Source organism: Ailuropoda melanoleuca, chromosome X, assembly GCF_002007445.2.
Source record: "Ailuropoda melanoleuca isolate Jingjing chromosome X, ASM200744v2, whole genome shotgun sequence".
Classification (NCBI taxonomy): domain Eukaryota; kingdom Metazoa; phylum Chordata; class Mammalia; order Carnivora; family Ursidae; genus Ailuropoda; species Ailuropoda melanoleuca.
In genome coordinates this window covers 83,835,000-83,856,548 of record NC_048238.1, presented here as the reverse complement: position 1 = coordinate 83,856,548, position 21,549 = coordinate 83,835,000, and the positions used below count along the sequence as shown (strand labels likewise).

The 21,549-nt window shown below is 43.2% G+C and overlaps 1 protein-coding gene across 2 annotated transcripts; it reads right to left on the bottom strand.

The window, feature by feature from the left end:
- Positions 1–1,233: 1,233 nt before the first annotated feature.
- UBE2A (ubiquitin conjugating enzyme E2 A) lies at positions 1,234–10,544 on the bottom strand. Of its 2 annotated transcripts, XM_034649996.1 has the most exons (6): positions 10,293–10,544; positions 10,117–10,197; positions 9,680–9,705; positions 4,116–4,205; positions 3,056–3,144; positions 1,234–2,772 (listed from the first exon to the last, which is right to left on the bottom strand). In XM_034649996.1, the coding sequence occupies exons 1-6, from the start codon at positions 10,334–10,336 to the stop codon at positions 2,644–2,646; spliced, it is 459 nt and encodes a 152-aa protein (XP_034505887.1). In that variant the 5' UTR covers positions 10,337–10,544; the 3' UTR covers positions 1,234–2,643. The 2 variants fall into 2 exon arrangements, with proteins under 2 accessions (XP_034505887.1, XP_034505886.1); XM_034649995.1 differs by lacking the exon at positions 4,116–4,205 and having other exon boundaries at positions 10,293–10,531.
- Positions 10,545–21,549: the final 11,005 nt, after the last annotated feature.

Sequence of the window (21,549 nt, the reverse complement as noted above, 5' to 3'; positions counted from 1 at the left end):
TTTTTTTTAGTAGGATATAGTGCATTCACTTTGCTGAGTACCCTGAAGCTGGAGAGGAGTCCTAACTAAAGGACTCTTGATTATAACTTGGTTACAATTCTCATGGTTCTCCCCCATGCCCCCTTTCCCGTATCAGCAGGTGCAGAATTGAAGACTCCAGTTCAAATCAGACTGCCGTTTGTAAGGGGACCTCACAAATCTGTTTTAACTTTATCGATCTAATTATCTGCAGGCAGCCTGTGGCATTTGTAAAAAACATTGTAAAGAAAAAAAAAGGCAAATTAGCATTAAATGTTTGAATGAATGGATTTTGTAGTGCCTTGACTGTGGATATGATGCTTTTAGATATCAGCTTGTTGACTTTGTTGTAAGGTTTTAAAGGGATTATCCCATGAAAAAGATGGAATGGTGTTTCTCAGGCGGTGTATAAAAAGAAAAAATTAAATCTGCACTTGTTACCAATCTCACTTTAATTTTTTAAAGTGTGACTAACAGTGTCACTATTTAAGGTACCCAGCCACAGCAGGATGAAAAAGTTAATGTAAAACTAATCTACCACATAAAGACCAATTTAATGTGGTTCTACTTGGAAGCAGAAATGGACTTGAGGGAAAATATTAAGCACATTTCGGGATGATGCTTCTAGGTGGAACCAACCAATCAATGCGTTAAATGAACTCTGCCACATTGAGGTTCCTTCAAGCGCCATGTCTTAGAGGATGAGTGGAGTACATACACCATAAAGACTTAGTTTCATTTTTATCTTTAAGATTTGAGAGCGCGCACAGAGGGCGAAGGAGAAGCAGGCTCCCTGCCGAGCAGACAGCCCGATGTGGGGGCTCGATCCCAGGGACCCCGAGATCATGACCTGAGCTCCCCAGGCACCCCATATAAAAACTTAATTTCATTTAGACCCTACCCCAAACGAGAGGTGAAAATTTCTACAAAGTCACTGTTCTTGGCTCTTTAAAATGAGACAGGTTGCTCCCCAGAAGAAAGCAGTTTTGTTTAAGATTGAGGGTACCTGTATTCTCAAACTTCACTCGGGAGTTAAAATACCGTTTTGTAATAGTTTGGTACTGTTTGTTTTTAAGCTAGGGCTTCTTCAAGGGGTGGAATGTCAGGATCAACAAGGGCGATCTTGGTCTCTGGGGGCACCAGTAAATAGCCAGGTGTGTTTATCGCCCCCCTTCCCAAAGCCATTTCATTCGCTTGATTGACCATACTATGTGCTGAAGGAACTTTGTTTTATTTAAGTTTTACATTCTTGTTAAAATGTTAAAAAAAGACAAAGCATTAACACTTATGACAAGAAAGGAGGTCCTCTCCAACAGTATCTACTCTTTTTCCTCTCCCAGCGTGTGTATTTTTCTTTAACCATGTTTGCTTCAAGGGGGAAAGTGAGTAGATGTGAGATTCCAATAAGTTAATACTAAAAGTTCATAGTGAGCTAAAATATAATTATACCTTGACTACAAAATTTTAAGGTTATTTTTATTTACAAGTTTTGAAAAATGTACATTTTTTACATGGGTTACTTGTGCAAAGTTAGATTTAGAAGAGTGACAAATGCACAAAAGGTGACGATGGAACATTAGACAAAACATGTACAAGCTTGTCCCACACGGCTACTAAAGGTACTGTCTATCTAAAGTATAAATAGCCAAAGAAAAATCACAAATGTGACTTCGAGGTTCTTATAATACTGAAAGGGAAGACGAAACTAAAGCATGCAGCATTAACTCAGGGTTTGAGTGGAAAATAGTTTGCCACAGATACGCTCCCTTCCTTGGGTGAATGAAAACTAAAGAAACGATGGGGGATTGTAGTTTATCTAGGGGGGCACCGCTCCCTCGAAAAGATTAAAGGAACTCCCACCTTCCCTAGCTTAAAAACTAGTGATTGTTTCCAATCCTCTGCTCCCACACCTCTTTAAAAAGCCAAAACCCAGAAGACTTCAGTATTCTGAAACTTAGCATAGATGAGCCCAGTGAGTATCTTGCAAGGAGAGGATGTGTCAGTTAAAATTACTGCTGCGTTCCTTTGGCTGAGTTGTTTAACTTTTTCCTTGTACCAGTAGAAACTGTCTTGTAATTCACATTGGTTAGATCTTAGTATAATAGCATTTTTAGCCTCCAGTGCTCTTTCAGAATGGGTGTTTATATGGGTTTGTCCCCGTTTTCCATAGGCCATATCCCAAACATTCACTTCTAAATCCAACACAAGTGAAGGACCAGCCAGGATGAAACACTTTAGCGATCCTTTTGTTAAAAATAACATCCTGGTCATCAAGCTATGCATAAGCACCACTTGTATAACAATTCACTTTAAAAGCTTAGTGTAAAGTACAGTAACACAATACTGCCCTAAAACTGGAGATGAGACACAACAGAAAAGGAACGAAGCATTAGTAATTTTCGCACGTAACCCAGGTACAGTACATTTGATCTCGTAGAGGGTGTTTTCTGATGTTCAAGGAGAGGGGAGAAGGGGTCAGAAAAGCTCGGCAAGGGAAGATGGAAACAGCACAACAGCTATTTTGCTTTTAATAAAGTAATGTAATGACACTGAGGAACAGGAAGGTGACAAACACATCAATATATATTTTTCTTATGACCGGCTTCTTCTTTTGCTGCACCCAGGTCAACAGTCACGCCAGCTCTGTTCTACTATCGCAGAAACACGTTTTTCATATTCCCGCTTGTTCTCCTGGTACAGCTGAGCAGCCTGGCTGTTTGCTGGACTATTGGGATTGGGTTCATCCAATAGGGACTATAGAGACAATTTGTAAAAGGTCAGTTCCTCAATGTAAAATATACATATACATATATATTCAAAACACTCAACTGAATGGTCCTCAGTAAAACAAAAGTTGATCTCTTAGCATACTAACCTAGAGTAACATCGATCTGCTAGTAGCCAGGCAAACGCATGTTTTCTGGGGGCTTGGGTCTTAGTGACCTGCCCTTTACCTTAAGTTAGGACTTTCAGAAACAATTCAAGTGCTAACAGAAACGTATCAAAGGCCATAGTTGGTCACATGAAGGAAATTCACCTGTATGGATGTTAGAATGGAAGACACATCATAGGTTGGACTCCAGCGGTTCTGAAGTATGTCCAGACATATACTACCATCTGCATAGACTAAGGGCACAGAAGAAGGTACGTTACGTGTAATAAAACCATTAAGATGTTTAACATCACAGTCGAGACAAACAGAGTCAAGCATACTTGGCTTGTGAGGTTTAAAAAGATTCCTAAACTGCTTCTCAGTTACCTTCCTAAGAGTCCTAATCATTGCCAGCGAAATAATCAAAGACCGTCAAATATAATTGGTATAAAACTAGGAGATACTCAGGGCTCGCTCTTCTGAAAAGACTGCCCTATTAACCAGGAAATCGTACACGTTTTCCACCAGGGCCCCTAGCCATCCAGACACGTGGGAAATTTATTCCACTAAATTTGCAAACTCTTATCTCCTATCTGAAATAACAAAAGAGAGCTCGGAGTTCACGAGGTCTCATTTCGGCACGAAGACGAAAAAATGTCTGATATCCCGGAAAATACTTTATTAACCTGAATAAAAAAGCAAGCTGTTCTAGGCTTACTACTAGCCAAAAAAGCAGAATGTAAGTTAGAATCGCCTGCGCTGCTTTTCCAATACACCGTAGCCCTCAGCCACGCAGTCTCCCACTCAGGAGGTCTGGAGCGGGGCCAAGGCCTCTCTCTTTTTAAAGTGTTCCACGGTCGTTGTGATCTGCACCTGGGGTTGAAAACTACTGTTCGAAATAGTTCCAAATTGTGAACATAGTCACAACACAAGACATTAAAAGGAAACGTCAAGAGCGTCCTTGTTTTTGTGCAGTAGGTAAATGCTAAAGGTCACCCAAACCAGGCGGCCCGCAGACCCCCAGCCAAGGCAGAGGGCCTTCACCGCTTGCGGTCTAGGACTAGAGATCAAGACAGCAAGGGGGCCATCGTGAACACGCTGTTTTCAGGGAACGGCAAGATGCCCGACAAATACTCAGGTACTATGGACACATACACAGGCAATGTGGACCACCTCCCGTAACTAACAGTGTGGTTTCAAATATTGCATTAAAAGTGATACTTGCCATTTGGATGAAACATCTTAGAGACAAATCTAACCGTAGGTGGTTTATTTGGATATTCTTCAGTGAATTCTATTATAAGCTTAAATGTTCCTGGAGTTAGAAAAGAAAGGTTTAAGAAACAGATTTATCACTTTGTTCAGTAGTACTTTCTTTTTAATGCTTCATGACATTTTTTCCCCAGTAGTAAATGAAATAATGCAAAGATACAGGGTAGAGAGGAAAGAAAGACCAGGTAAGAGACAAGGTAAGGTAAGAGCTCCAGGAACGGCTCTAAAAATTAGCAGATATTACAAGAACCGCCACTTCCAAAGGGGATTTGTTCTTTTGTTTTGCCATCATTCTCCCCTGAACTTAAATACAGTTGTCTTAAACTCAAAAATACTGCGTGCAGGATAACTTGAGCCACTGTCCACTTTGAAGATGTCCTTAAAATGACAAGAAACTAGAGCCAAAATTTGGCACTCATGCCTCAGAAGACTGAGAGACCTCAGAGGCCTGTTTTAACCAGCCGCCATCTTAAACTCTCCAGTGATTTTGACGTGGGCTAGAGACAACGAGAGTACAAAGGTTCCAAAATCAATGCTAGAAATACAAATCGATAACCAAATTATCTTTAAAAATGGAAGGGAATAAGTATAAAAGTGTTCACTGGCTCCTTTTCATAGAATAGCGACTCTATAATGAAAACATAATTGAATGTAAGCCAGAAAAAACTTTATAGTCTCTCTCAAAAATCCTTAAGGATGACTCACAAGGCACTTCACTATAAAATCAACTCATTCACACTAATGGAGGGAATTAATGGCAGAAATAATTTAAAAATCACATTAGATTGCGTTCGTGTCTCCAACAAATTTATCTTTCTAATGATGTTTGTTTAGGCTACTACTGAAATGAATTTACTTTCCCTGAATACGTGTCAACTCAGGTAGCAGAAGGCTCTGACGTATACTAGGTTATAGACTTATTTATAAGGAATGAACGAACTGGATCTCATTCGAGGACTGTAGGATGTTCTGATTTGGGGAGACTGTTTCCTTCAAAATATTTTTTAAAATTGGGTTTAATAAATCCAAGAAAACAATCGGGCAATTGTTTTTTCCTGACTGAAATCTCTTCAGATAAACTTAGGGAATCACTGTCCGGCCTAAGGTAATGGACGTCCCACTGCATTACTCTGGTCCATTTAATAAATTTATTCTAATGCTATAGCCCACGCCTGAGGTCGAGGATACTTTGTTACTGGTTCCTTCAGAGCTGGCAATCTCCTCCTTCCATCAACAGGTTTATTGCCACTTAAGAAAAAGGGACCACATTCTACTGCTGGATCCCTTACATATCAACACCGAAGTTTGTTTCCTATGGGCAAACGCGCAGGAAACCATTTGCTAACACAGTTGCCCTTAGTACGGTGAACCTATGTTCAAGTTGCAGAATAATTTAAAGGGCAACATATAAAAACACAGTCCCCAAACTATTGTTACTCCCTTAACTGCGTGAAAGCCAGATCTGAAGACACTGTATAACTCAGGGCCAAGAGTGAAATATTTTGGAATGGACAAACACGCTACAGTCTATCAAAACATACTTCGCCTTATTACCACCTGGTCATGAATCTTCCTATTTTTTGAGGAAGAAATATTGGTTCTTCGTCTTCAGTGCCGCTGGTATTATAATACGCAGGAAAAAGTGGGGTTGAGTGTCAGAGAGTTCAAAACTTTGAGCTTCCTTATGCATCTCAAGTATAAACACATTGGGCTCAATGCTGAAATCTGATTAAATTACAGGTAAGACATTTATCATCACGGCATTGCTCTAAAAGTGGGTGGATTTAATAGCACACAGGTACTAGTCCCGGGCACCTTAAATCAAGACCATCATTCAGTATGATATCCCAAAGTGGCAAAGCAACAGTAAGACAGGCCTAAGTGGAAACGGTAGAGCACAAGCCTTGCCGTCAGACCCGGACTCCATTCCCTGCTTTGCTGCTTACTAGCTGCGAGACCTTGCGGAAGCCACTCGACTCGACTAAACCTCAAGTTCCTCGTCTGTCAAATGGGGTTAATAGTAGCAGCCACCACATTACACTGTCGTGAGGGTTAAATGAGGGAAATGTGCACAGTGACACAAAGTCAGTGCTCCAGAAACACGGTAGCTATAATAACCCTAAAGTTTCACATCCCTAGACCCAACCGAAGGAGGCAAAAACCACACATCCCAACTTGACTATCTGTAAGAAATATACAATTAATGAATTTAAATATGAAATACGACTCTTTCTGAGCGACATCAAATGCTCACAGCTGAATTCAAGCTGAGTATGTAGGCTGGTGGCTCTCGAAACCCTTGACTTGAACTTTCTGCCTAGTACTTGCCCAGAAGTTCAACGCTAGCTACCAGATAAGTGAATCAAGTCTTCTCGAACAGCTCCTTTACTATCTTGGGAAGTGAAACAACATGCTTATGTCTGCTTGAATATCAATTAGGGCTTACCCCAAATCTTATTTCAAATGCATATTTAGAAGGGGAGAGTTCATACTTTTAGCCACATTGTACTATTGGAACCTTTTTAATACCACCCTCAATGCAATTTCTGAGACCCAAAACAAACGTTAAGGAAATTAAAAATCCTAGAATATTATGCAGTTGAGACCAGAGTTAATCCGCTGGATATTTAGGTTAGGCTTTAAAATAACAGAGCGCTTAAGCCTCACCATCGTTGTACACCAACTGTACTGCTTTTGTTCATCCTTCTGAGGAGACCAAAGCATTGTAAGGAAAGTATCAATCCATCCATCCATACACGGGGACTGGGAAAATTCTATGCGTTCAATGGCAGGGGGATGGCAATAAGGAGTGATATGGTTAGACTAGAGAGTGTATGTTCTGCTAAAGACATTCACAAATTCAAATTTTTGAAAATACTGTGTTGGCCAAAGAAAACACCTGTGTGTTTTCTGCCATTTGGCCACCAGCTTGTGACCCTGGAGGAGAAAACAAAGTACGTGCACCTAAAAAAATTTTTTTTGATGACTGGAAATTCTAATTTTTAAGATAATACCCAAATACTCTTCATCATAGGATGTATTTACCTTAAGAACACCCTCAGTGGAGTTTAAGTGATGAATTTTTAAAAGACTTACAACCAAATTCTTACAAAAAGCAAATACTAGTATCTTACTGTGTGTATTAACAATTTTTAGCTGATGTGTCGGGGAATACTTTATTCCATAGTCTTTGTACTAGCATTACATGCCAAGGTATTTTGATGAGGAAGCATTGCCCCCCAGTGTTCTGTCTGGTAGTGTAAGTTCTTGAGAACATGTTCCTCTCGCTTTAAGTTTGTGAAGTTAAATCAAAATACCTTCAAGAGTTCCTTAAGTCTTCATCTCTTTAACTGGGGCCTGGCTGTTCCAGAAATGTCCACCACAAATGATTTACAAGGAAACAGCAAAAGTAGTTTTGGGGTTGCTGATTTATATAACACGTTGCGAACAGCAGGATCAATGATGCCACTTGTCCCTAAATCAGTCTTTTCTAGTGAATTCCCTAAGTGTAAATAAAGGGTATTAAAAAATGGTCAAAATATTTTTTGGTAGCCACAGCCCATGTTCTAGACACCCGAGGAAGCATCCATGGATAGCAGACTGCTCAAGAGAATGAATCAGAAAAGGGTATTGCCATTTAGCCGGAGTAGCTCCTTTCAGTAAAGCCGGTATTGAGATACACATCATCAAAAATAGAACCGGTGATGTCAACGGGGAAGATCCAGGTAGATAATGGATTCCGTAAGTACCTTCTCAATTCATACCACTTAAAACGAGTGAAGCACCCTTGAAATATTTAAGTAGCCAGTCCTCCAGCAAAGTGATGTACTATTAATAAAGCTGTGTCCAGCATAAAGCCATCTGAGCAAAGTCGGGAGGAAAAGAAGAAGCCAATGAAAATAAAGCCTACCAGAGCTGAAGCAAACACACAGCTAATGTGCACACAGTGCTGAGGCATAAACAACTAGCACCAGCCTAGCGTAGGAAAATGAAGTCGAACCAGCTCTTTGCTATGGATCAGTTCAAATGATTTACTGCACCAAAGTACTATATGCCTTTAGAATCACTCCCTTGCTGTCATTCTTTTTATGGCGGCACTGAGAAGGGGTGACATTTACCCAGGGGGTGGAGACAGGGAGGAAGCTAAAAGTATTCGGGTGACCGTCCACCGTCTCCTAGGGAAATCGGAGTATTTCAGACAAATTAGAGAGTTGGTTGCAGTCGCCCTCCTTCATCATACCCTGCGGACGGGTAGCGTCAGAAAGCAATCCGACTCGGCCATGTAAGTACCTGCTTAGTTGTCTGCAAAAGTGTTTGGGTTCCCACCTTCAGACGGAGTGCTGTGTATGTGTGTGTGCATGTGTGTGTATCAAATGCTCAATGAGGAACGAAGTTGGTCACTGAAGAAAATAACAAAGGTCCTTTTCTTTTTTAAATACCTCAGATATTAAAGATGTCAATCGGTAGTTCAAATGCTTTTAATTGTGTTTGAAATGTATTAAGCTTTCCAAAAACGACTACGCACGCATGCACGCAACTGAATGCACATGAAACTATACTGATGTCAATTTCCTGGTTGTGATGTTATAGCAGTCATTCAAGATGTTACCAAAGGGGTGGGGGAATGGGTGAAAGGTATACAAGGTCTCTCTGCATTATTATTATTATTATTATTATTAATTACAACCGCACATGAATCTCTAATTATCTCAAAATAGAAAGTTTAAAAAACAACTTAAAAAGCAAGTAACGTGTTTTTAAAAGTCAAGCCTAAATCCATTAAAGATCCTGTAACTGCAACACATATAGTACCTTTAAGAAGGCTGGACATTTGTCAAGAGAGTACATTAAGGCTCCCCTCAATTCTGAAGCTGCTTTGAGAACAGTGACCATCAAGTCTTGCTAAAAACACACTGAAAACTTACTTAAAAATAAGAAACGCTGTTATATTCAAACGGGCCATTAAAGGTGCCATTAAAGACCACCTTAGAGCAGTGAGGCTGACAGGCATTCAACACCAGATTGTAGAAACCAGATTGTTCTGCACAAGCGACTCTCGCACCCACCCAACATCAACACACATATTAAGCACCTGCTGAACAGAGTCCCTGCCCTGGTGGCAGAATTCTGAACTAGGCGGTCTCTGGGGTCTCTGAGTCTATCAGCAAGTGGCTGGGCTGATACTAAGTCAGTATGGGTGCTGAATTTAGCAGGCTCACAGCCCAAACCTCAAAAATCCTCAACACCAATGCTGTCTATGATGCTCCTTCTAAAAAGGGATTGCCTTACCAGGATCTTTTTTTTTTTTTTTTTTAAAGAGGCAAGCAAGAAGGTGCAGGTCTAGTCAAGTGGACAATGGCCAGAACAACTTGCCACATATGGGAGTCCACTCAAGCCTTTAGCAGGCAGAGGCTAGGGAGAAGCGGGTTCTTAAATAGGAAGCACTTCCAGGATGACTGGGAACCCTCTCCCCCAGATGGTCAGGCTGCTGAAAGGTGGGTAAAGAAACGCTCTTACCATCCTCAAACGGGGTCCCTTCAGGCCTGCAACACACAGAAAAACAGTCAGTTCCCGCTTCGGGGGCTCCCTGCTCCCTTAAGAGGTTCACCCTAAGACTCGGCTATTCCCAGCTCTGCCCACTCTACCTCTGGTAAACCACCGCTTCCTGGGTCAGAAAGCCACTACCAAGAGATGTTTCGGGCTCAGCAACCCGGCGCAGGCCGCCGCGCCTAACCGCCACCACTCCCCGCTCCGCCCCCCTCAGAACCCCAAACGGTTCCCCTGGCAGCGGGAACTGAGCTAATCGAGGCACAGGCTCCGGGGAGGCGCCTAGGCCCGGCCGGACCCAAACATTCCCCCTCTCCCTCTCGGTCCCGCCAGGGGCCGGTCCCCGACGGCAGGCTGGGCCGGCTCGAGTCCCCCACCTCCCGCCATCTCCCGGAACGCAGACTCACCCAAAAATGACCGCGTTCCAAACCAATATGTTGTTCTCGGACGGAGCCCCGCTGACTCCGGCTGGAGGGTCCTCCTGCAACCTTCAGNCCGCCCCCACCCCCGCGCCCGGCCCGCCTCGGGACCCGCCCTGCGCCCCGCCTGGCAGCCCCCGGCCTCGGCGCTGCCGTCGCTTTACCTCTTGAAGTCCCGCATGAGGCGCCGCCGAGCCGGGGTAGACATATCTCTAGCGGGGTCAGGGGTGGGGCATACACCGAGGTCTCGGGTCCCGGCGGAGGCTGAGGAGGCCGAGGAGGCTGAAGGAGCCGAAGCGACCGCGGAGGAGGCGCCCAGAGGAACGGCACTGCCCCTCCGAAGTCGAGGGTCGGTCTGGCGCCGGCTAAGCACCACCCCGGAGTAGACGGGGGCTGAACCAACCTGGAAGGAGATGGGGGGTGTGGAACGCCGAACGCCGAACGCCGGACGGGCCGTACCAAGACAGGGCGGGGGGGTGGCAAGGAAAGTTGCTTAGGTCATTAAACCCCAGCGGGAGGCGGGGAGCGCCGGGCTCGCGCGCGAGGGAGAGGCCAGCTGCCCGGCCGAGCGGGAGCCTGTAATTCACTGAGAAGGAGCGCTGGAACGGGGTCCGTCTCCACATGCNAGAGCACGTCTCTCTCTCTCTCTCTCTCTTTTTTTTTTTTTTTTTCTCTCTCTTTTTTTTTTTTTTTTTGGAGATCAGATCACTTATGACGGTGCGCACTGTGGCCGGGGGGGGGGGGGGGGGTGGAGAGAAGAAAGGTGGAAGTCCCTAAGTAGAAGGGAGGAGAGAGTGGGTGGAGGCAAATCTGGTTCTCAGAAAGCGGGAACTCTAGGGACCCTGGAGGCTGGGGAGGAGGGCATGTGACGGGTTCAAATCACCGAAAATCCAAAGAATAAATCGGCCTCGGCTATAACAGGGAGCTGTGGGTCCCTCGTCTATGAGATGAACGTGCGGGATTCGGGTCGCAATGTTTAGGCCAGTGATCACCCCCAAGCAGGATAAAATGGTGGTGTGTGTCCTGGGGGAGGGAATGAGAGCTTAAGGGAAGCACAATGAGGTTTTTGCTCTGGACACTCACAATTTGGCTCTGGAACCACATTTCCCCTTGGCAGTTCAACAAGCCAAGCGGCTACTATATATTCAGAAGAGTCCAAGGTATGAGAATATCCGACTGCGGAGAATTGGAAGGGCAGAGAGTCTGAAGTAAAAGTAACGGTAAGATGCACGCGAAAAAGCTGCAGGTTGCAGAGAAGAGTCACAGTTAGTATGTGGACCTGCAAAAGCAATAACAGTTTTAAAGGATAATTTGTAAAGGTCATCCCCAAATAACTCAGAAGGTAGGCAAAACACTCATTTTAAGAATTTCTGAAAATGTGAGAAAGGTAAGGTTGGGTTGAGTCACGCCGCAGAAGGAGACCCGCTGGCTTTTGTGTTTGCTTGCTAGGTGTTTGTGACAATGGGGCGGATGTGGGTGGGTGTTGTTTATTTTCTGGACAAGGGGAAGGGACCCTTCAAGTGGAAGTATTTGTACAAGGGGTCTGGCAGGATGGGAGGGTGCAGGTCAGTCCCTTTACCAAGAAAAAAGGAGAATCAGACCTTTTAAGAACTAGGCAAGGAGAGGAGTCTAGCGTTGGTTATCGCAGCACCCAGAGTTTTGAATGTCAAGCTAACAGCGTCCTTGCAAGGAGCCTGCATGTAATTAGAGCCGTGCTTGTCACAGATGGGTCCCCGGAGGGCAGCCAGGAGAACCTTGAAATAGTCCAGGTGGGAAATACTGAACCAGGCAGTGACAACCAAAATGGAGAGGATGGCATGAAGGGAGAGGACTCGGCAACAGATTGAACTTGGAGGCAAGAGAGAGGAAGGAGTCAACAATGGCTGGAGTTCTAAGCCCTAAGATAACTGGGGCTTTGAAGGTGCCACGGACAGGACTCGGGTTCAGAGTGGGGAGGAGGCCGTTTGGGGACAGGAAGTTTGGGAACTTACTGAGTGCATGGGACTGGTGAGGCATCCGAGCAAAGATGTCTGTAAGATATCAGTCGTGCAGAAATTTGTTTCTAAGGTGGGAGGCGGGAGACCCTTGACAATGGCCGTGATTCTAGCCACTGCTTAACAGGAACTTTCGTGGGAAAGGATTTCTATCTCGCATTGATTCCAACATACCAGGAGTTAAAGCAGGTCTTCCTAATAGCATCACATTGTGACTGTGGTGGGCGGGGGGTACAAAAATGAGTTTAAAACCTCCTTTCCCTCTCATCTAGTGACTGGCAGTCTGCTAATACACACATATGTAATCTACAAAAGCAAGTGCATTTGTTTTCAATTGCTCTTTAACAAATTACCACAAGCTGTAGGCCAAGTTCAGTTTCTTGCAGTTGTAAGGACTGAGGCCCCCATTTGCTCACTGGCTACCAGCCGGGGACCATTCTCAGCTCCTAGAGGTCACCTACATTCCTTGCCATGTGGCCTGCTCCATTTTCAAGCCAGCATCAGAGAACTTCTCTCTCATGAAATCCCCCTCACACTTGGACTCTTTCTTCAGGAACAGCCCAGTTCACTTTAAGGGCTTATCTAATTAGGTCAGGCCCACCCTGGGTAACCCCCCCCATCTCCTAATATTATCTGATCTGGGACCTTAATCACATCCGCAAAATTCCCTCACAGCAGAACGTAGACCAGTGTTTGATTGAATAACTGGGAGAAAGGTGTGTGTACATCCGTGGCCAGGGGTTTTCGAATTCTTTCTGCCAGAGCAGAAGTGTGTGAGTCTACACAGGCAGAGGGCCGGCTGCACAGCGGGGGAAACCCTCAGTCTGGTGGGGGTTAGAATGAGCTTCCTGGAATGGGTTTGTTTCAGTTTTGTTTCAAACAGAAGTGACAGCAGGGAGCGACTTCCTGGGAGAGAAGTCAAGCAGTTTCTATGAGCGCACCAGCAGGAAAGGAAGGAGCACGTGGAGCTCAAGCATGTTCTGGGGATACTGGGCAGACTGGCGGGAGAAGTTGGTTAGATGCCCTCAAACGCAAGGATGAGGGCTTTAGGCTTGATAGGCGGCTTTTTTTTTTAAAAAGATTTTATTTATTTATTTATTTATTTATTTATGAGAATCAGAGGGAGAAGCAGACTCCCCACTGAGCAGGGAGGCCAAATTGGGACTCGATCCTGGGACTCCAGGATCATGACCTGAGCCAAAGGCAGTCGCTTAACCAACTGAGTCACCCAGGCGCCCCTTGACAGGCAGCTTTTATAGGTTTTCCAGGCCTAGCTCGCATAGGTGCTGAGAAGCTGCCTATACCGCACTGGAAAGCAGGGAAGGGGCTGGGAGGGGAAGCTCCTGCCATTGGATAGAAACGTCTGAAACTCACTGAAGGCCAGAGATGTATCTGAGTTTGCTGTGGGCTTGTTGATTTTATGAAATTCATTCGCCTTAGCTCACGAGTAGCTCTCTCACCGTCTGATCAAGAAACCTCGGGGACATGAACCACAGCAGTTTGGAAGCCCTGTGGCAGCAGGGGATGGGGAGAGCATGCCCTGACTGCATGGTGGAATCACGCTGCAGAAATACTGTGCCCCCACATTCCTCCCCGGAAGCAGCGTTGTCATAGCAAGCGGCAACACGGAAGATTGTTCTCTAGCATAGACGAGGACCAGGCTAGAACATGCTAACTATAGCATAGCTGGCCAAGCATTCCTTCCATCCCCTTTTCACCTTAACATCTTTTTTTTTTTTTTTTTTTTTATTCGACAGAGATAGAGACAGCCAGCGAGAGAGGGAACACAAGCAGGGGGAGTGGGAGAGGAAGAAGCAGGCTCATAGCAGAGGAGCCTGATGTGGGGCTCGATCCCATAACGCCGGGATCACGCCCTGAGCCGAGGGCAGACGCTTAACCGCTGTGCCACCCAGGCGCCCCTTCACCTTAACATCTTGAAGAAATACCCTCTTCACAGCCAAGCACCACTCCCCTCCCCAAAAGCAGGGGGTCCAGAATAGAAGCCCTTTTCAGTGGAAAGAAAAGTGTGTTAGAGATGCAGCTGCCGGGAAGGTAAAAAGTTCCAAACCATCCCCAGGCAAGGACTTGAGAATTTTCCTAAAAGGGAGGACTGCGAGGTACGGGAATATATAACTAGGGAAATTGTGGGATTTCATTCATGAGGCTTTCGAAATGCACACTGGATTGTGATTTTCCTGAACTATTTTGGATCGGAGAGAGAGAGACTGAATAAACTATCATTTCCTGCCTTATGAGGCTGTGAGTTTGTATTTCTGTTAGCCAGAGAAGGCAAGGAATTTTATTTTCCTATAGTTCCCGCTTCTATCGCTAACATTGAGTACAAATGGCCACCAAGAAACTACAGAGGTCTTTCTCTACTCCAATAGCCTCAGAAGCCAAGTCAAGAGAATTGTTTGTAGGAAACAACAGTTGTCACAATATGTATTCTCAGCAGTAACAGTAGTAAGCTGCCCATCTGTAGACCCTAGCACACAAGGAGAGAAAGAGAGGGAGAGAGAAGTTTAGAGAAATAGGGACATGAGGGCCATGAACATAGACTTTCACTACCTGCTACGTTGCAGAATCATAAACAAAGGCGTGGCGTGGTAGGCTGACTAATGCACCCCTTCCCCAGGATCTTCTCATCCTCATCTCTGGAACTTGTGGATATGTTACCTTATATGGTGAAAGAGACTTTGCAGATGTAGTTAAATTAAGAATCTTGAGATGGGGAGATTATCCAGGATAAAACCAGGGGGCCTGATGTAATCACAGGAGTCCTTATAAGAGGGAAGGAAGTCTGGAGTCAGAAAGAAGGTCACGTGACCATGGAAGCAGCTATTCGAGCAATACAACCATCAGCCAAGGAGCCAAGGGATGCCGGTAGCTTCTAGATGCCGCATGAGGCAAAAATGGGTCTTCCCCTGGAGTTTCTAGGAGCAGCCAGCCCTGCTGACATCTTGACTTTAAAGCAGTGAGATTGATTCTGGACTTCTGATCTCCAGAACTGTAAGATAATACATTTGTGTTTCCTTAAGCCACTAAGTCTGTGGTAGCATGTTACAGCAGCAACAGAAAACAAATACACATGGTTTCGACGTCGGGTACAGGAATTCAATCAAACTGGCCACATCCACCAGCAAACTACACCCAAATCCAGCCCACCATCTTTTCTCCTAGGGCCTGCAAACCCAAAGTGATTTTCTGTATTTTTAAATGGTTGCAAAAATCAAAAGAAGAGTATTTAATATTTCAGGACATGTGAGGATAATATGAAACTCAGATTTTCAACGTCCATAAAGTTTCACCAGGACACAGCCATGCTATTTCCATCATGGGTTGTCTGTGCCTGTTTCTGTGCTCTGGGAGCCGAGTTGAGGAGCTGTGACAGCTCCTGTGACTGTATGTGGTGCTGTCACCACTACACACTGTTGGTGGGTGTACCATGCATCGCAGTGATGTGGTTATAACTCGACAGCATTTTGAATGCCATGTGTATCACCAGATTATGGCATTTCCGTGTTTGTTTTATTGCACGTGCATTACTATCATGTCATGCTTTTAAGGCACAGTGAAATGTAGATTACCTGGTTATCACATTAGATGTCAAAGCACTGTGTTTATTACACAATGGCACTGTAGTGTTGCTAAAAGAATACACTATGCAACAACATTACCAAAATAAGTGCTCATTGCAATGTTCCTGATTCCCAGAAAAGCAGTGGTTAGAAAAACTAGAAAGTTTAAAATGGAATATCTTATCATAGCAAAATTCTTCACAAAAATACAAAAATGAAAATGAGGCTGCAACCACAGTAATTTTCTGAGTGGCTCCTTTGTTAGCCAAGCAAGGAAAGCCATTTACTGATGATGAGTTAATTAAATCGTGTTTGATTGCAGAAGCCAAAGAAATGTGTCCAGGGAGAATAAACTTTTCAAAGACTATTTTAATGCCTTTCGGCAAGAATAGTGACTCAAAGAGTTGAGGACTTTGGAAGCAACACCAACAGTCATTAAAAAAAGAACAGTGCAGGGACACCTGGGTGACGCAGTTGGTTGAGCGACTGACTCGACTTCAGCTCAGGCCCTGATCTCAGGGTCGTGAGGTTGAGCACCATGTCTGGCTCTGTACTCGGCACCGAGTATGCTTAAGTTTCTCTCTGCCCATCCCCCCTTTCTCAAATAAATAAGTAAATCTTAAAAAAATAAAACAGGGAAAATGATTTCAAGTGATTTTCCCCGGCTCGCAATGAGGTGACAGATGTTACCGATACTACTCAGTTGTACTTTACTCAAAGAGCCAATGCTGAGTTCAAAGTGATGGAAGAATTGGCCTGTGTGGAATAACTCAGATGAGAATATTTTCTTTCTTTCTTTTTTTTTTTTAAAGATTTTATTTACTTGGGGCTCCTGGGTGGCTCAGTCCGTTAAGAGTCTGTCTTCGGCTCAGGTTATGATCTCAGGGTCGTGGGATCGAGTCCCATGTCTGGCTCTCTGCTCCCTGCTCAGTGGGGAGTCTGCTTCTCCCTTTCCCTCTGCACCTGCTCCCACTCATGCTCTCTCTCTTTCTCTCCCCCTCTCAAATAAATAAGTAAAATCTTCTAACCATAACCCTTATTTATTTATTTGAGAGGCAGAGAGAAAGAGAGAGTGAGCTCATGAGTAGCGGGAGAAGCCAACTCCCCACTGACCGAGCCACCCAGGCGCCCCAGATGAGAATATTTTCAAAGAAGTCAAGAAAATACTAATTCAGTACAACCTCAAGTAGACCCTGCTAGGCTGTGTTACAAATATGTATGGAGCAGAACAAAGCTTAGTTTACAAAGCTTGTGAGAACGTGAGTTGTTTAAATTCTCTGGTTATTCATTGTATTATTAAACTGCAGGTATTTTGCAGGAAAATATTTGAGTCTATCTTGTGTATTTCAACCATTAGTGCCAACACTGCGTTTATTCATGGACTAGACCGCTGTCACGTGAATTTTTGTCAGATATAGAAGCTGAAGATTCTGACTTGCCCAACCAACAGCAGTTCAATAGCTTGGCAGTGGAGAAGTTTTTCTAAGTTAAAAAAAATTTTTTTTGAGCTTAGGGCTGAGATTGAAAGTTTTCTGAATGAGAACCACCTGCAACCACTATTATTGAACACTGGATGGTTTTTAAAATTAACTTTTGCTGTAGACTTAATGTTGATGCATTTAAACTAAAATTACAAGGCAAAACACTGCTTATATGTGAAACTTACATTTCAGTAAATTCATTTCAATGACAACTAACATTGTTTGAATTGGAAGTAATGTCATTACTTTAATCTCTTCCTGTGCTGTCAAAAATGAAAACAAAAATCAAGATTTACATTCCCACACCAATTTGCAATGAATATCTTTTCTGAGCTCAAATTACAATTCCAGTGGTGTTTTTTCGGAACTTGATGCAAAGTGCAAAGGAAATTTCAATATTTAAACATCAATTTCACCGGGGGTGCCTGGGTGGCTCAGTCGGTTAAGCCTCTGCCTTCAGCTCAGCTCATGATCCGAGAGTCTTGGGATTGAGCCCCTGCCCCGTATCGGGGGAGCCTGCTTCTCCCTTTCCTGCTCCCAGTCTCCCTGCTTGTCCCCCCCCTCAAATAAATGAATAAAATCTTTAAAAAAAATTTCAGGGACACCTGGGTGGCTCAACCGGTTAAGCGGCTGCCTTTGGCTCAGGTCATGATCCTAAGGTCCTGGGATTGAGTCCTGCTTAGGTCTCCTTGCTCAGCAGGAAGCCTGTTTCTCCCTCTGCTTGCCGCTCCCCCTGCTTGTGATCTCTCTGATTGAAAAAAAATCATTTTCACTGTGCAATTCACAAGCTTCCACCTGTTTCAATTGGACGTGATTATTCTGTATGCAATGACATGCTAAAAAGCAAATATCTAATTGATATTTGAGAGAGAAGAATCTAATTGAATTTCATAAATGCCTTCTAAAAGATGAATATGCTCAATTAAAATCAGGTATTTGCTATCAGTATTTGGCAGTACTTATCTGTGTTAAAAATTTGTTTCAAAGATGATATATGTAAAATCTCATTACAGATAAGTATTAACGGATGAATATTTGCAACTGATTTATTTCATTAAGACCTTTATTAACAGGTGCTGGTGGCATAGTTGGTTAAGCGTCTGACTCTTGGTTTTGGTTCAGGTCGTGATTTCAGGGTCATGACATTGAGCCCTGCCTTGGGTTCCATGCTCAGCACAGAGTCTGCTTAAGATTCTCTCTCCCTCTGCCTCTCCCACCTCTCTAAAAATAAATAAATAAATCTTTTTAAGAAGACCTTTATTAACAGGTGCTTTCATTTTGTTGACTCTTGAAAAAAATTGTAAACTTATTATAAATAAAAAATGAGATTCTTTTTTTTTTAAGATTTTATTTATTTATTTGACTGAGAGAGAGACAGCCAGAGAGAGAGAGGGAACACAAGCAGGGGGAGTGGGAGAGGAAGAAGCAGACTCCCAGCGGAGGAGCCTGATGCAGGGCTTGATCCCGGGACTCTGGGATCACGCCCTGAGCCGAAGGCAGATGCTTAACGACTGAGCCACCCAGGCGCCCCCAAAAATGAGGTTCTTAAAAAACTCAGCTTGACCAAATATGAAGCAATTTAAAAACCTGTAAAGGTGTATTGAGATTGCAAATGATTCTGATGATAGAGAACACTCACTTTGAACCCTAATTAAGTGAAATATTATCCCCCTCCATAAAAGAATGCTATTCTTCTCATTAGCAGACCTGTCTTACAAAAATATAATTACTATTATATCTTGAATTTCATCAATAAAACACTTGTGAAAACTTGTTTTCTCTCTTGTTATATAGGTACCCACATAATTTTCTTGATTTGGCTTCCTGTCCCTCAAAGCCTAAAATATTTACTCTCTGGCCCTTTACAGAAAAAGTTTACTCACCCCTGCACCAGACTAAGGCACATGAGGGGTGAGATAATTTATAGTTGATCATTATACAACTAGTATATAGTGCTGTGCCTAACACAGAGTAGAAGATCAATAAATACTGAATAACATGAAATCATAGAGAAGACATTGGAGTAAGACCTAAGGAACAAACACTGTGGTTCCTTAAGATTTGAATTGATTTTTTAAAAATCTGATGGTAGTTGACACATGATGTTACGTTAGTTTCAGGTGTGCAACATAGTGATTCAATTACTCTATACATTATGCTATGCTCACCACAAGTGTAGCTCCCATCCATCACCATGCAATACTAACACAATGGCATTGACTGTATTCCCTATGCTGTACCTTCTATTTCCATGACTTCTTCATTCCATAACTGGAAGTCTGTATCTCCTACTCCCTTTCACCCATTTTGCCCATTCTTCCACCCCCCTTCCATCTGGCAACTGTGTGTGGTTTTTTTTTTTAAGATTTTATTTATTTATTTGACAGACAACGAGAGAGGGAACACAAGCAAAGGGAGTGGGAGAGGAAGAAGCAGGCTCCCAGGGGAGCAGGGAGCCTGATGCTGGGCTCGATCCCAGAACCCTGGGATCACGCCCTGGCCAAAGGCAGACGCTTAATGACTGAGCAACCCAGGCGCCCCAGGCAACTGTTTGTTCTCTGTATTTATAAGTCTGATTCTGCTTTTTGTTTGTTTTGTTTTTTCGATTCCACATATAAGTGAAATCATATGGTATTTGTCTTTCTTTGTCTGACTTATTTCACTTAGCATCATACCCTCCAGGTCCATGCATGCTATTGCAAATGGCAAGATCCCCTCCTTTTCTATGCTTGAGTAATATTCCATTGTGTGTATATATATAATACATATATATTATATACATATATACACATATATACAAGTATATATTATATACATATATTAAATATAATATATTATACATACACATATAATATATATATTACACATACATATATTATACATATATATTTTTTATGTTTTATTTAATTCACGTTCATTTGAGGTCTAGCAGATGGCTTTAAATTCCCCTTGGTTTACATCTTGTGTGTGTGGACTGCTACACTTCCTCCAGCCAAACTGTCAATTTCTAGTCACAAGCTCCTGCTGCCTTCACTATGTTCTCTGTTAAAAATCCACTATTTTGGTGTCTTCATTTGGATTTTTTGAAGTTAGCCTATGTAAACTGTCTCGATGTCCTTATTCTGGATTGCTCCAGGCCCTTGTCCTCCACAAAGAACGTTCTGGGAGAGCTTCAGTGTCGTCAATTTCAGTATCTTCCAAAGAAGATACATAAATAACCAATCAGCACATGAAAAGGTGCTCAACGTTACCCACCAGGGAAAGGAAAATCAAAACCACAGTGAGGTATCACTTCACACCCACCAGGATGTTTATGATAAAAACGACAGACAAAAATAATTATTGGTGAGGTTGTGAAGAAATCAGAACCCCTCCTCCATATATATTCTGGTGGGAATGTAAAATGGTAAAGCTGCTTTGGGAAACACTCTTGGCAGTTCCTCAAAAGGTAAAACGTAAAGTCACCATATAACCCAGCAATTCCACTCCTAAGTATACAAGGAAGAGAACTCAGAACATACGTCCTCACAAAAACTTATTCACATTAGCATTAATCATTATATACAAAAAGTGGGAAAAGCCCAAATGTCCATTAACTGATGAATATACAAAATGTGGGATAGCCATACAATGGGATATTCAGCCATGAAAAAAGAATGAAGTTCCTTTTTACTGATTCATTACTGATTTTTACCTGTTCACACTACAGCATGGATGAACCTTGAAAATGTTATGCTAAGAAGCCAGCCACCAACAGCCACATGCTATATGATTTCATTCATATGAATGTCCAGAAGAGGCAAATCCACAGAGACAGAAAGTAGATTCGTGGTTGCCAGGCGCTGGGAAAAAGTGGGGAGTGACTGCTAATTACATGGGATTTCTTTTGGGGACGATGATAATGTTCTGGAATTAGATAGTGGTGATGGTTGCACAACTTTGTGACTATAACTAGAACCACCGCATTATACACTTCATAAGGGTGAATTTTATGTCATATGAATTATACCTCAAGTTAAAAAAAGATACCTCTACCTCATCAGGTACTCACCCTGAGTACAGCCATTAAAATCAAAACCTATTTAGAGGCACACCTAAAACCTGTATCATGCCTATAATGCATAAATATAGTTCTTTGTTATATCTGGTTTTATGTATCTGCATATACATACGTGTACCGAAATATACATGAATAATTGAAATAGTATCAGGACTGTCCCAAGTAAAGCCGTCCCAAAGCAAAGGAGGTTCTGGAGGCCCAGGACACCCCCGCGCATCCGGGCCCAATGGAACGGCCCGGAAGTCCACAGGACTGCTACTGACACGTGACCAGCGTTGCGGCTGGGAACAGGCTGGACGCCCGTCTGT

Bases quoted from the DNA above. Each gene is read 5' to 3' on its own strand.
- UBE2A (XM_034649996.1), bottom strand. From the start codon at position 10,336: ATGTCTACCCCGGCTCGGCGGCGCCTCATGCGGGACTTCAAGAG. The intron at 4,206-9,679 runs GTAAGAGCGTTT...TTCTAACTCCAG, and splicing joins AGGGACCCCGTTTGAGGATG to GAACATTTAAGCTTATAATA. The intron at 2,773-3,055 runs GTGAATTTCCTT...TTGTCTCTATAG, and splicing joins CCATTCTAACATCCATACAG to TCCCTATTGGATGAACCCAA.